Below are 13,291 nucleotides of genomic sequence, written 5' to 3'. Positions count from 1 at the left end.
TTGATACTTTCATTATAGTCTATTTTATTTTAATTTGTGTATTATATTTATGTAGTCTTGACTGTGTGGGCATTTGTTCCGCATTAAACAAATCCTAACTATCTTGCTGTTTTGAAATCAGGTTGTTTGTATCTTCCTACATTTTCCTTTGTACCAATTGCTATCTTTTCTATGTTATGATACAATCACTAAATTCTAACAAATATTAAGATGATTTTTGGATAAGCTCTGTCTTATCCTTGATTGATGAATGCTAATATTATCATTTGGTTATTTGCTTGGTGAATCACTTCTATTGTATACACAATTGTAGTTTTTGCTTATAAAAGCAAATAAAAAGGAACAAAATGGTCCTTACTTTTGTTTGTCTGTTCTTTCTTGGCTTACTTTTGTTTGTCTGTTCTTTCTTGGCATGCATATTGTTTTCTAAAGGTCTAAACTTATTTTTACTATTTTGTTAATGAATTAAACTTTGAACAATGTGTATTACACACACATTAAAGATGAATTAGAAGAGAATTAGAGACAAATGAAATATGTAGCTAATGAAAAAGTCTTCAGTGATTTATACACCACAAAAATGAATTAAACTTTGAACTAAAATGTGTATCACACACACATTAAACTTGAATTAGAAGAGAATTAGAGACGGTGATTTGTAAAGAACAAAAGTAAATTTTTTTGTGTATTTGATACTTTCATTAAAGGTAGATGACAAGGACATTATTTTTCAGAATTTTATATGATAATCATTCACCTTTAGTTCAAAAAATGACCTTTTTAAAAACATACTTTTAATTAAATAATATGAATAATTTTTTTAAACACGTGGCGGCTATCTATTAGTTATAATTTAATTATTTAAAATTAATTATAACTTAAAATTTCTTTAACATAATTTTAATTAAATAATTTGAATAATTTTTTAAAACACATGGCAACTATCTATTGGTTACAATTTAATTATTTAAAATTAATTATAAATCAAAATTTATTTAACAGAATTTTAATTACTGAAAAGTGCCTAAAATGCCCTCGAACTATTGGAAATTGTACAAAAATATCTCTCATGCCCTTTTTCCGTTAAAGAAAAGGTCATTTTTTGACCTAAAGCTGTATTTCATGGGCATTTTAGGTCCAACAGATGGATGAAGGATATTTTTGTACCATTTTCAATAGTTCAAGGGCATTTTAGGCCCTTTTGCGATCCAAAAATTGCAATAGAAAAGAAATAAGAAAGGTTTGTGATGATTTTTTAATCTTTTCTACTAGGTAATCTAGTATCCTTATGCATGAAGATAATCAATTCAATTATTGTGGTCGGACTCTATTATGGATTTATGACCACATTCTCCATAGGGCTCTTTTATCTCTTCCTTCTCCGTGCTCTGATTATGGAAAAAGAAATCGAGAAGAAGGTATCAGTAACAACTGATTTTATTATGGAACAAACCATAATGTTCATATAGATTTATCTATTTGTTAGTTTAAATATATCATTAGCCTATTCTTTTAGCTCAAGAATGCCTCAAACTTAACACTATAAACTTGATAATTTTTTTCCAATTTAATAAAGTCACATGGCTTATTATGATTGATCATATATTGTTCGATTTGAAAATTAAATTCATCCACTTTTAAATCTAAATCCGTCAACTCATTTCTTTTAACCAAAACCCATATTCCAAGAGTTTTTCGTTTTCTTGCAAATATTTATTTATAAAAAGAAACATGGAAATATGTTATATATATTGCAGAATCATGGGATATTTTGATATTTTATTTATGAACTATAATTTATTTATTTGGTAAGATTATATCATAGTTGAATTTTTTTTAATAGTTTTCCAATGCAAGAAGTGCAATATGATAAAAGTTCTAGTGTTTCTCATTTTGAAGCATTATTTTTACTTTCTTAAGTGAAATTTTGTCTATTATCTTTCTTTTGGAACGTGGGTGAGTTTAAACGAGTCAATGCATTTGAGTTTAAATGTGGATGATTTTTTAAAATTTGAATAATATTTATGACCAATCAAATAAATTAGGGGAATTTTTGCATATACCCACTCAAAAATACCTTATTTATGCTCCATAACTATAGTTTGGTAATTACAATTCATAGCTATAGTCATAGCAATGTTTGTATAATTCGCAACATTTGTATTCGTTTGTATAATTCGTTATACAATTTGCAGTTTTGTATAACGTTTGTATATTTCACTATACAATTCATGCACAACGTTTCTATAATTTGCTATACAATTTGTAGTGTTTGTATATTTCGCTATACAATTCGATTCGCGCACATCCTTTGTATAAATCGTGTGAATTATACAAAATTCAACTGTATAATCGCGCGAATTATACAAAATTCAAACTGTCATTACAGCTAGACGTTTGCCGCGAGCGATAATTAATTCAAAATATAGTTATGTTAGCTAATTAACTAGTATATATTTACTTATCCGCTATATAACTTTTAAATTGAAGAAAAAATCAAGTTTGGGGTGTTAATGTATTCTTGAATATATATATATATGTCCTTACGTTAAGGATATATTTGGTCCTGTTTCGTTTATTCAAAGCTTATAATCTTCAGGACTCAACAAGGGAAACTTCAAGGAGTAGTTTTTTTTTTTTTTTTGGATTTCCCACCTAGTGTGTTATACTCATGTTGGAGACCGATTAAATTTGAATTCACGCCGAAAAAATCTTACATTGGAAGATAAAACGTTCCTTAATAAAGATGATTCCGTAACCAAAAGGACTTGGATGAATGATTACTTACCATGGTACCATGAATGGTCATGAGTAGTTTATTTACCTAAAATGGTATTGCATGTTACCCTGTGCCAATGCTATAATTTAATTAAGTAGAAGGGGTAATGTTGTCAACCAGGAAAGAAAATAATACCTAAAATCACCACCTTCTTTTCAATTTTAATAAATAATTTAAACTAAGATTAATTATAACACTTCCTATTCTCTCTCTATATATATTATGATGTGCCACTTTTATCATCTGATTAGATCTTTCCCCTTTCCAATAACGTGATTAACTTTTCATTAATAAAGCTTTTCTTAATTAATCACAACATGCAGATCATATCTTTAAAAATATCAATATTAGTTAAAATCTTTTTACTTTTATCATAATAAACACTTTTAAGTGTTCACCATTTTAGTTTATAAGTTATCTCAAGTGGGCGAGTTAAATGAATTTGCTACCTTTAATTAATTTCATTTTTGGTGTAAAAATTATTTTAGGATTACTTAATACTCTAAACTAAACATGAAATAAGTTATGTAAATGTTCAATATTTTGAGGTCATACATAATTTAAACAAAAAAGAAAGAAGTTTCATCAAAGAGGTTATGCTTGGAGGTTTGGTTGATGGGATAAGAGATAACAATTTTAAAAAAAAATGTGAAATTATTTCATTCAGTATTTGATTATTAATATATATTAATTTATTTTGAAATTCATTTTATCACACATAGTGTTGGTGAAAATGGAGGCTCGACTTCGAATGACGAATAGATATTACCAAAAATAATCTTCATTAGTTATGACAATACAATTAACAAGTTTATTTTAATACAAATATTAATCATTTATTTTTGTAATTGAAATTAATAATTTATTATAATCCTATAAAAATAATTATAATATAATATTTAAATGCTTTAACTTTGGACTAACTACAGAAAACAAAGAGAAAAGAGAAAGAAGAACCGAAAACAATGATGGCAGAATGCAAAGTCAAAAAATTACCCCACTTTGATGCCACCTTTTTTCAATTTCAAGCAAACACACACACACACACCCCTTTCTTCACACACCTCTGTCCCTCTCTCCCTCCATCTTCACTCTCTCCTAAAGCAAAGCAAAGTAGAAAAAGGGCTTAGAGAGATATAGCTAAGAAGGGAGTGGTGGGTCTTAATACAGTACAAATTATTCTTCATCCTATTCTAATTCTTCTCCATCTTCATCAAAAAAAATAAAAAAATGACCTCAAGATTAACCCAAAATAACATCAATGGCACCCACCATAATCCTCAATATTACCCTCATCCTACTTCTTCTTCATCATCTAAAGCTTCATTTAAAGGGTGTTGTTGTTGCCTTTTTCTACTATTTTCCTTCTTACTTCTCCTAATTCTCGCCGTCATACTTGTTATAGTACTTGCCGTCAAGCCCAAAAAACCCCAGTTCGATCTTCAACAAGTGGGTGTTCAATACGTCGGAATTACACCTAACCCAGCTACGATTGCCACTTCCTCCGCCTCTGTTTCACTCAATATTCGAATGGTTTTCACTGCTTTCAATGATAACAAGGTCGGGATCAAGTACGGAGAGTCTCGGTTCACGATCATGTACCGTGGGATTCCTCTGGGTCGGGGCACCGTACCCGCATTTTACCAGCCAGCTCATAGTGTTAAGCGGGTTGAAACTACAATCGTTGTGGATCGGGTTAACTTGCTCCAAGCTGACGCCGCCGATTTGATTCGTGACGCCGCCTTGAATGACCGGGTCGAGTTACGGGTATTGGGTGATGTCGGAGCTAAGATTCGAATCCTTGGGTTTACTTCACCTGGTGTGGAGGTTAGTATTTACTATACATTGAATTTTGTTGCAACTTTGGATTTGGTTTGTTCGAGTTATGCCTGTATTAAATTACGATAATAAGTTAATATTATTTTTATAAGATTATCAATTACTAATTATCTAATAAATAATTTTACACTAGGAATACATAAATAACATCACTTGTGAAAAAATAGAGACTAGAATTTTTTTTGTATAAATGGGGGAAAAAATGAAAATTGGAACTCTTTCATTATTTTTCTTTTGGATTGAGATACTTGATTAAAGGTGGAATGGTTTGCTCTAAGCTTCTCAATACAAACAAATAATGGTGATAGGTAGAGGGACCCACTTTGCCTGTCATGTCCAAGTTTATTAGGTCATTATTGTCTACACAAACTGCCATTTTATATCTTTGTTTCTCCATTTCCCACATATGTAGTAGAAAACTAATTTTAAATTTTCCCGCAAATAACAACATATTCATTGTAATTACGTGGAATCTAGAGAGGCTAGAATGTACGCCTACCATATTATTAACTTTGACTACTATATTCTGCATTGATTAGGGTGTTTGCCGTAGTTTTTTGGAATCAATCAGAGCTGTTCACTACTGTAGGAGTAGTAAAGACAGTACAGTTTTCTCCACCTAGTATTAGAGTGTGGTACACAGGGCACCTCCTTATATTGACAGGGACTTGCTCTTTTCCCTTTTGTTCAATTTTAGAAGAGCCATTATTTTTTATGACCGAAAAATTCGCATCAAGCCAACCTTTAGAATCAACAGCAGCCTTTGAAACTCTAACATAATAGGCACACCCTTCTCTTATTCTTCAATTAAATACTAGGCTTAGTTCACATGGTGCTGAGCTTGTGCCAATAACCTAAGTCACAAGTCCCTCAAGTCTGGGGCTAGAACAACCATGTCGATGTCTTGCCTTTTGCTTAATAGACTATTTTATTTCTTGAGCTCCTTTCTAAATTCTGCCCTGCTTTTAGTTTAACTAACACGCAATCCCTGGAGCTTTGAGGAGAGGGCGGAGCTAGGAATTTTAACAAGGTTTTGAATCTGCAACCTAAAGCAATTTTTAAGTCACCTTTGTCATTATACTAGAAGTTCTCCTTATACTAAGTGGATTAAATAAGTTCATTACATGTAACTTCGCCTCTGGTGCAAGTTTCCTAGTGAATATACTACCAAATAGGTAGGGACTAGGGAGGTAAGAAAAAGAAGGCCAAGGCGGCTCCTGATTATAGGAACTCTTTCCAGTGAGTTGTGGCTAGTGATTAAACTTATATGGTTGGGTATCTTCATGCTTGAGCTAGTTTTTCACTTCATCCTTTGTGCTAGTTAGTCCTGTATCCCTAGCCGACTGTGATGTGGAGGAGGGGGCGTTCCCTTGACATTCCGGCCACTTTTACCATCGATCTTCAACAGTCTAATTTTCCCACTCCAAAAAAAGAACTGGACTGTAAGCAACTCTTCTCATCAAATTCACAATCCTGGTGGTCTAGTCCAGTGCATGATTTACAATGTTAATAGTTAGTAACAAATTCATGTCATACGAACTCTGTCCATTAGCACAAAGAATTAGCCAGTGGGTTTTCCGCATTTACTGACTTGAGAAAATCTTGTATATACCTGAGTGGGATTAAGTACACTGTACTTAGTCATGCTCCTCCCTTGCTTCAACAATACAACTTGCACTATAGGTGAGAGTTAGGGGTGGAGCTAGGTGGTGGCGAAGTTTCAATTGAATTCTCTTTTCCAGAAAACCATACGGGGTGAGTAGGACAAAAACGATTGTTATATGAAGATTCTAGTGCAGTCGCAAAGGGGAATTCAAATCCTAGATGTGGATTTCTATGAATTATTGGCTCCGTAGCCAAAAGTGACCCTCCTTTGTTTGTTTTGTGGCTGGTCTAACACCCAGCCAAGATGATTGTCGATTGTTTTCCTGCAAAGGAGAGTACTGTTTACTTTTAACTATGTATTTTGTTATTCTTGCAGCAGTGTGTGTATATGAATTTAACAGTACATGATGAATGATGTCGAACAGGTATCAGTTGATTGTGCAATAGTGATCAGTCCAAGGAAACAAGCTCTCACATACAAGCAATGTGGATTTGATGGTCTAAGTGTATGACTGTTAATCCACAAGTAGTTATATTTGTTCCTCTTGGTTAAACAAAGATATAAAAAATGCAAATTGCAAAAGTAGCATTTGGAAACTTATTTTAGTAAAAGCAAGATTCTATTGAGCCAACTAATTGTAGTGAAAAAGGGCATTTATTTATTAACTGAATTTTCTTCTTTATATTTCTCTTTTGGAAAAAGTTTTGTTCCGCGTTGTAAAGATTTGGACTATATATTGTTATGCCACTCCTCATTGTCTATTTTTTTTTTTTTTTGATCTTTCGAACCTTAAAGGGAGAATCTGATTCTGTGACTTTATCAAATGAATTCTGAATTCTTGTATCTCATGCATCTTTTTCTTTTCTTGCAGCTTTATTACCCTAATTAGTGAAATATTCAAATCGAATAAATATTTACAGGAGTAGGGGGAAAACAGAAAGAAAAAAAAAAAGTAGTCATCTAATGTATTGCTAAAACTGAGTGACGGCGACTCTCATTTCTTCGGTTTAATGAAACTCCAACCGTGTCTATAAGTGACATTGGGGTTCATTTTTTTTAGCTAGGACGTTTGAATTTGAATATATGTGCTGTATTAAGATCTGAATACTAAATGATTGAGATTGTTTGTTTTCTCAATATCTAAATGTATAAAACAATAAATTGTTTTAAAATTAATAAATTTAAATTTCAAACAAAATACTAAATTAATCTAAAGAAATTTATATGGTTGATGGTGGTGGTGATGATTAGCGATTGCTAATTGTGTGTGTCGATTGAAGATGGTGTTTTATCGTTGATGTTGTGGTCTAGTAACTGGTAGTAGTGATTAACAGTGGTTGTTGATGGTGATAATTGGTAGAGGCGGTTGATAATTAAAAAAGAAATGACAATGATAGCTAATGATAACGGTGGTTAGTGATATTTAGTGGTGACTAGTAATGGTGATTGCAGGTAATTATTAGAGGATGCAATGATTGATAGTGATAATGATTGTAAATGATGACTACAATTGAAGGTGACGATTGGAGATGATGGTGTTGGGATAAAGATAGTAATTGTCGGCGGTGGTAGTTGTGGGCAAGGATGGTGATTGTGGGTGGTGGCTGGTAGGTGAAAGTAGACGAAGTAGTGGTGATGATAACTATCATTTTTATTAAAATTTTAAATAAACATCTTAATAATATAAAGTAAAGATTTAGACCTTGAAGAGAAACTAACTTAATGACTAGGAGCTGAATAATTAAACTTAAAGCCTTCATTATGTGCAAATAAAGGAGAGCTAAAGCAATGGAGAGGTGGAAGAAAATGTTTTCCTTTGGATTAAGCAAAATGAACTTGTAACTGAGAATTTAATACATTGATAAAATACTTATTCTAGGATTTATAAAACATTACACCAAAAAAGAAAGAAAAAACTTCTTTAGTTCACTTAGAAGTTGCACATATATCTGCCATAAACTCAGGCAATACGATATCCAAGAAAACAGAGGAAGGTAATGTGTACTAGTCAAGAATATGAACCATACAAAATCAATTTGTGATTTCGCGACAATAATATTATCTCAAAAACATTATAACTAACAGCTTTTTCTTCAAAAACAATAAGGTAGATATCTAAATCTCCTTATGGTTTTGTAGTCCATGCCCAAGGCAACTCTTTGACATTCACAAACATTTAAGAAGTCATTTCTTGTTTCTGATTCATGCCCAAAGAAACTCATTGCCATTCACAAACGAGTAAGAAGTCTTCTCTCGCCTAAGCGAAGAGTTCAATAAAGCGGAGAGGGTTTTTCGACAACCAAAAAGCTTTTCTCCCCCATCCGGAGGCATCTAATGAATTTTGACCTTACAAAGTTTATGGGATATAAATTAAGTTGGACTTCGATGGATCACAGAGCTCCCCAAAAAGAAAAAATTAGAATTCAATGCTACTGTATGAAACCATCATGAGCAAGGAACGAAGGTGATGGGAGTTCCTTACCCTCGAAATGATTCAAGAGAGAACTCTCTTAATTTATGCCTGCTCTAAATCAGGATGGGGATTAGTCCTCCATCCAAACTAATAAGAGAGGCAAGCTAGATAAAATGATGGAAACAAAATCACATTTAATATGCAAGGCAATTTTACCCAACACACGAGAATGGAATATAAACTAACACATGAAGATGCTAATAATCAGGATTTTGACCCAAAGCAACAAAACTTTTGCATTACGAATGTTGTCAACTAGAATCCTCGGGACAACAGAAAGCATTAAAATGTCAAAATTGTCTTCAAAAACACCCTCGCAAAAATAAACAGTACTAGCAATAATTTGTTTAAAACTTGTGGTCTACGCAACAAAGTGAATGCTAACATTTAAGCCTTCAAGCGTCCATAGAATTTCTGCTTCTCTTGGGTGGTCTGGAAGCGACCATGTCCAAACTTTGAGGATGTGTCGATGAACTTCAGCTTAATCTCCTCGAGAGCAACACGAGAGGTCTGGCTGAGCAGGGATTGACGAAGGGTTACAACCCTCTTCTTGGGACCAACACAGCATCCCTTGATCAACAGGTAATCATCCTTCACCACACCATAATGGGGAAATCCACCAATAGGAGTAATGTCTTTCTCGGTCCTGTTAACAATAATGAAAATCTAAGCAACTACAAATTGAAAAAAGAGCACTCGAACTAGCATAACTAGACACAACCACCGGCCACATGCAGGAAAAAAAAGGAAGTGTAAAAACCTGTCAAACTCGGTTAGGGCAGTGTGGGACTCTTGTCCAACCTTGCCAAGCTTGTAGACCTTCTTGTTCATCTCAGTACGGTGATGGTACCCATTTTGACCAGCACGAGCCACTGTGAATGAAACTCTAGCAGGATGCCAGGCACCAATACAAGCGACCTTACGTAGACCCCTGTGGGTTTTGCGGGGAAGACGTGTCACACCCCAACGAGTTACAACACCTTCATAACCCTTACCCTTGGTGACACCAATGATGTCGATCATCTCATCCTTCTGGAAAACAGCATCAACTGGAACCTGCTTCTCAAAGAAACCATATGCGAAGTCAACCTTCTGAGCAATTGATCCACCATTCACCTGGATCTCCATCAAATGGGCTTTCTTCTGTTTCAGACCCTTCATCTTCCTTATCTACAGTTATTTAAAAGAAACAAAAAAAGACAAACCCGTTAAATTGAGTCAATTATTTAATCATTTAATCAGACTAGGAAAGAGGTCTAACCCATTGTTTACAAAAAGACAATTAGAATATTCAAAATCATTTAATCAGAATAGGAAAGAGGTCTAACCAAAAAAATGACTACAGATAGATAAACCATATTATGTGCTGAGCCAATACAGGACAGCATTGGAAGTCTGACAGAACCTCCAATCTATACTTATATCAGATGTGCAAGATTTATAATCAAAGTTAATTTAGAAAACATGTATATTTAAAGCAGTTAGTAAGAGTACCTGAGTGTGAGCCAACACACGGATGACACAGGCATACTTCTTCAATTTCTCCAGCTGTGCATGGATATCCTTTTTCCCTTCATCGGTTTCATATTTCTTGGAGTATTTCAGGAAAGCCTTCTTCTTGGATTTGCACCAGTTCTTGTAAAACCTCCTCTTAATGTCTTCACTGAGATGTTGTGCCCACACTGTGTTCAGGCAACGAAGACCACGAGGTGTCTTCACGTACCCGACAACACCAACGATCACCATTGGAGGTGTTTCAACTATGGTAACAGCTTCACATGTCTCTTTCTTGTGGAGTTCTGTAATCACCAGATGAATGTCGAGAAATTAATAGGAAAAAAATTGAAGTACAGACATGATACTGATTCCATAATACTCGTAAAGATCAAGAAAGATATGGACTAAATCAAAACAGAAATAAAAATAGGTGAAAAGGGGTAATTTACTTGATCCAGGCTTTTCAACTTCTCTGACAATGTGAGTCATTCCAGCCTTGTACCCCAGGAAGGCAGTTAGCTTGCAAGGCTTGCTTGGGTCATCCTTTGGGAATGCCTTCACTGCAATTGTATAAAAAAGAATGAACAGCTCTAACAAAATAAAAAATATACTGAAATGAGCATCTCTAACAAAATCAAAAATGTTTTATGGTGTGATAAAGAATGTGAACAAAAGTTTTTACTTCATTGTATTTATCTCAGTGGAAAATGTTTTAACTGGCTTACTAATAAATTATTTTCAGGAATAGGGTTAAGAGCACAGAGTTAGGAATAACATATACCATCAAATGACAAGGTATGGGAAAGAGGCAAATGCCAATGAGGTTCAAAACCATTTTTTCATATTCATAGTAAAGAACTATGGATGCTCATTTATAAATCAAGAGTCAACTATTTTCTCCATTTTCTATAAAACAATTTCACTAGTTCAGCATAACGAGGAAATTACATTGAGATCTAACATGGCATATGGTTGCAAAAATTCATTTTATTTATTTTGAGAATTAATCAAGTATAAATAATTTCCAAATAGAGTAGTGATAACTATGGATGCTCACTAATACATCAAGAGTCACTATTTTCTCTATTTCCCACATGAAAAAAGTTTTCAACAGTTTCACATGACCCGAAAATGGGTAATGATTTTAACAAGGTAATTACTTTGAGAGCTACCTTAGCATGTAGTCGCAAAAAATCATTATCATTATATTTATCTTGAGAATTAATCAAAGATAACGAATCGATAATTAGCTTATTACAATATTCACATCATCAATAAACATAACTAAAGCTTAATAATCAGTAATCAATTCGTCAATGCCAAAATAGACATTAGATTCAGAATAATTTTTTTAAAAAAAAAGTCATTTGTAATATGAAAAAGAACGCAGTCATACCCTTTCCCCTGTGTCTGGCAGCACGCTTCCTAGGGAGAAATCCCAAAGAACCGTGTCTTGGATGCTCGAACTTCCTGTGAGACATCTTTCTCCTCCTTCAACCTGTAACCAATGAACACACCTCAATCAGATTTAAACAGTCAACCGGTCATACACCTCAATAAAGTCAAAACCGCCGCAGTAAACACACACACACAAGTACATAATAAACGCTCAGATGAAGTAAAAAAGTACATAACAATCCGTAGTTATACAGCAGTAGTTTTCTACAATTAATTCGTACTGTATAACAAATTCATTCTGAAAAAAACGAATATGCATCAATGAAATTATCAAAAAGCAATTACAAATTTACACATTTTTTAATTGATACAGAGAAACTGGTAAAGAAATGAGCATGCATATCAACTAAAAGTAAGCTAGACAGTGAGGAAGATGAAGGAAGAAAAAACCTGCAAGGGACGGCTACTGAGGAACTATGGGGGGGACTCGCTCGAAGTGAAGAACCCTAGTGAAACATTTATATTTATATATGAGTTGTTTAGCGAAGTTGAATGGGCTGGATTTAGGGATATATCTGGCCCAGCCTCTTTTAGGTGGGTTTTCCCGGCCCAGCTGCAGTTATTTTGTTTAATAGTGAAATAACCTATATCCATATCAAAGTACAGTAATATGATTAGTTAATGTAAATTTAACCTAAATCTCATAGTGATTTTTTTCTATTACATTTTATCTCTATTTTTTAAAAAGTTACCCGAAAACCCCTCTTTTTGGTGGAATTCAGATACATCACATACATCGTGATACATCACGTAAAGTGATGTATCCTACCGATTCAACGCATAAAGTGATGTATCCGACCGATTCATCGCATAAAGTGATGTATCCGACCGATTCATCGCATAAAGTGATGTATCCAACCGATTCATCGCATAAAGTGATGTATCTGACTTTCTTATTCATCGCGTAAATAATGTATTCGACTGATACATCGCATACACATCACATAATAGGAAAGAATAGGAATTTTTGTAATTTTTTCAAATGGTAGAAAATTTTAGAGAACATGGTAAAATAAATTGTATATTTAGGTAATTTTTCCTTAATTAATCATCTTTTATTGATAATTGTGGTATTCAGATTAACTGCCATACATCTCGACTAATTTCACGCGATATCTAACACCTCCCACCAACAACACGTATCAGCTAACTTTATTCACCGAGGCTATGACAGAAAAAAGAAAATCACTTAATATGATTAAACAAGTTTTATTGATGATGTAAACGTTATTTCAGACAAAATGATTTTTTTTCTTCTTGTTGTACAACACACTTTCAGAACAATTTTTATATCGTTTTAAAATGTTAATTTGAATATTAAATTTTAATAAAAGGGCTTCCCAAAGAAGCGTGAAATTGTGCTTCCACCTATGGTATACTCTCTTCTTAATAAACTTTTATATATATGTTATGTTATTATAAATCACTACGCGTCAGCTTTATCAAGTTTTTACACTGCATTTTATGCAGAGACATAACACATCAATGATATATGTCCAATCTCCACTCTTTCCTTTTCAAATATCTTAGTATAATTTAGATTTATATGAATTTAATATAAAGTGCATAAGGAAAGCTTTACAAATAATCAGATAACTAGACCAAAAAATAATAGAAAATTGTTGGAAAAAAGTTTTAG

At 33.2% G+C, this 13,291-nt stretch overlaps 2 protein-coding genes across 4 annotated transcripts; one reads left to right on the top strand and one right to left on the bottom strand.

Annotated features, from left to right (window-relative positions):
• Positions 1-3,726: 3,726 nt before the first annotated feature.
• Positions 3,727-7,146, top strand: LOC129885809 (uncharacterized). 3 transcript variants are annotated; one of them, XM_055960242.1, is made up of 2 exons: positions 3,727-4,606; positions 7,096-7,146. In XM_055960242.1, exons 1-2 carry the CDS (start codon positions 4,010-4,012, stop codon positions 7,111-7,113), a joined length of 615 nt encoding a protein of 204 aa, XP_055816217.1. In that variant the 5' UTR covers positions 3,727-4,009; the 3' UTR covers positions 7,114-7,146. The 3 variants fall into 3 exon arrangements, with proteins under 3 accessions (XP_055816217.1, XP_055816216.1, XP_055816218.1); XM_055960241.1 differs by lacking the exon at positions 7,096-7,146 and adding an exon at positions 6,649-7,037; XM_055960243.1 differs by lacking the exon at positions 7,096-7,146 and adding an exon at positions 5,588-6,642.
• Positions 7,147-8,907: 1,761 nt separating this feature from the next.
• Positions 8,908-12,149, bottom strand: LOC129885808 (60S ribosomal protein L3). Its single transcript, XM_055960240.1, has 6 exons — positions 12,043-12,149; positions 11,591-11,692; positions 10,644-10,754; positions 10,192-10,496; positions 9,458-9,867; positions 8,908-9,343 (listed from the first exon to the last, which is right to left on the bottom strand). The coding sequence occupies exons 2-6, from the start codon at positions 11,673-11,675 to the stop codon at positions 9,085-9,087; spliced, it is 1,170 nt and encodes a 389-aa protein (XP_055816215.1). The 5' UTR covers positions 11,676-11,692; positions 12,043-12,149; the 3' UTR covers positions 8,908-9,084.
• Positions 12,150-13,291: the final 1,142 nt, after the last annotated feature.

Source organism: Solanum dulcamara, chromosome 4 (assembly GCF_947179165.1).
Source record: "Solanum dulcamara chromosome 4, daSolDulc1.2, whole genome shotgun sequence".
In the NCBI taxonomy this organism is placed as follows: domain Eukaryota; kingdom Viridiplantae; phylum Streptophyta; class Magnoliopsida; order Solanales; family Solanaceae; genus Solanum; species Solanum dulcamara.
This window is presented reverse-complemented; position numbering and strand designations above follow the sequence as displayed.

What these genes read in the sequence shown, in the direction of transcription:
- LOC129885809 (XM_055960241.1), top strand. Translation starts at nt 4,010, where the DNA reads ATGACCTCAAGATTAACCCAAAATAACATCAATGGCACCCACCATAAT. An exon ending in TTACTTCACCTGGTGTGGAG is followed by an intron (nt 4,607 to 6,648) that starts GTTAGTATTTAC and finishes GATGTCGAACAG; the next exon opens with GTATCAGTTGATTGTGCAAT.
- LOC129885808 (XM_055960240.1), bottom strand. Translation starts at nt 11,675, where the DNA reads ATGTCTCACAGGAAGTTCGAGCATCCAAGACACGGTTCTTTGGGATTT. An exon ending in TGCCAGACACAGGGGAAAGG is followed by an intron (nt 10,755 to 11,590) that starts GTATGACTGCGT and finishes ATACAATTGCAG; the next exon opens with TGAAGGCATTCCCAAAGGAT. An exon ending in GCCCTAACCGAGTTTGACAG is followed by an intron (nt 9,344 to 9,457) that starts GTTTTTACACTT and finishes TATTGTTAACAG; the next exon opens with GACCGAGAAAGACATTACTC.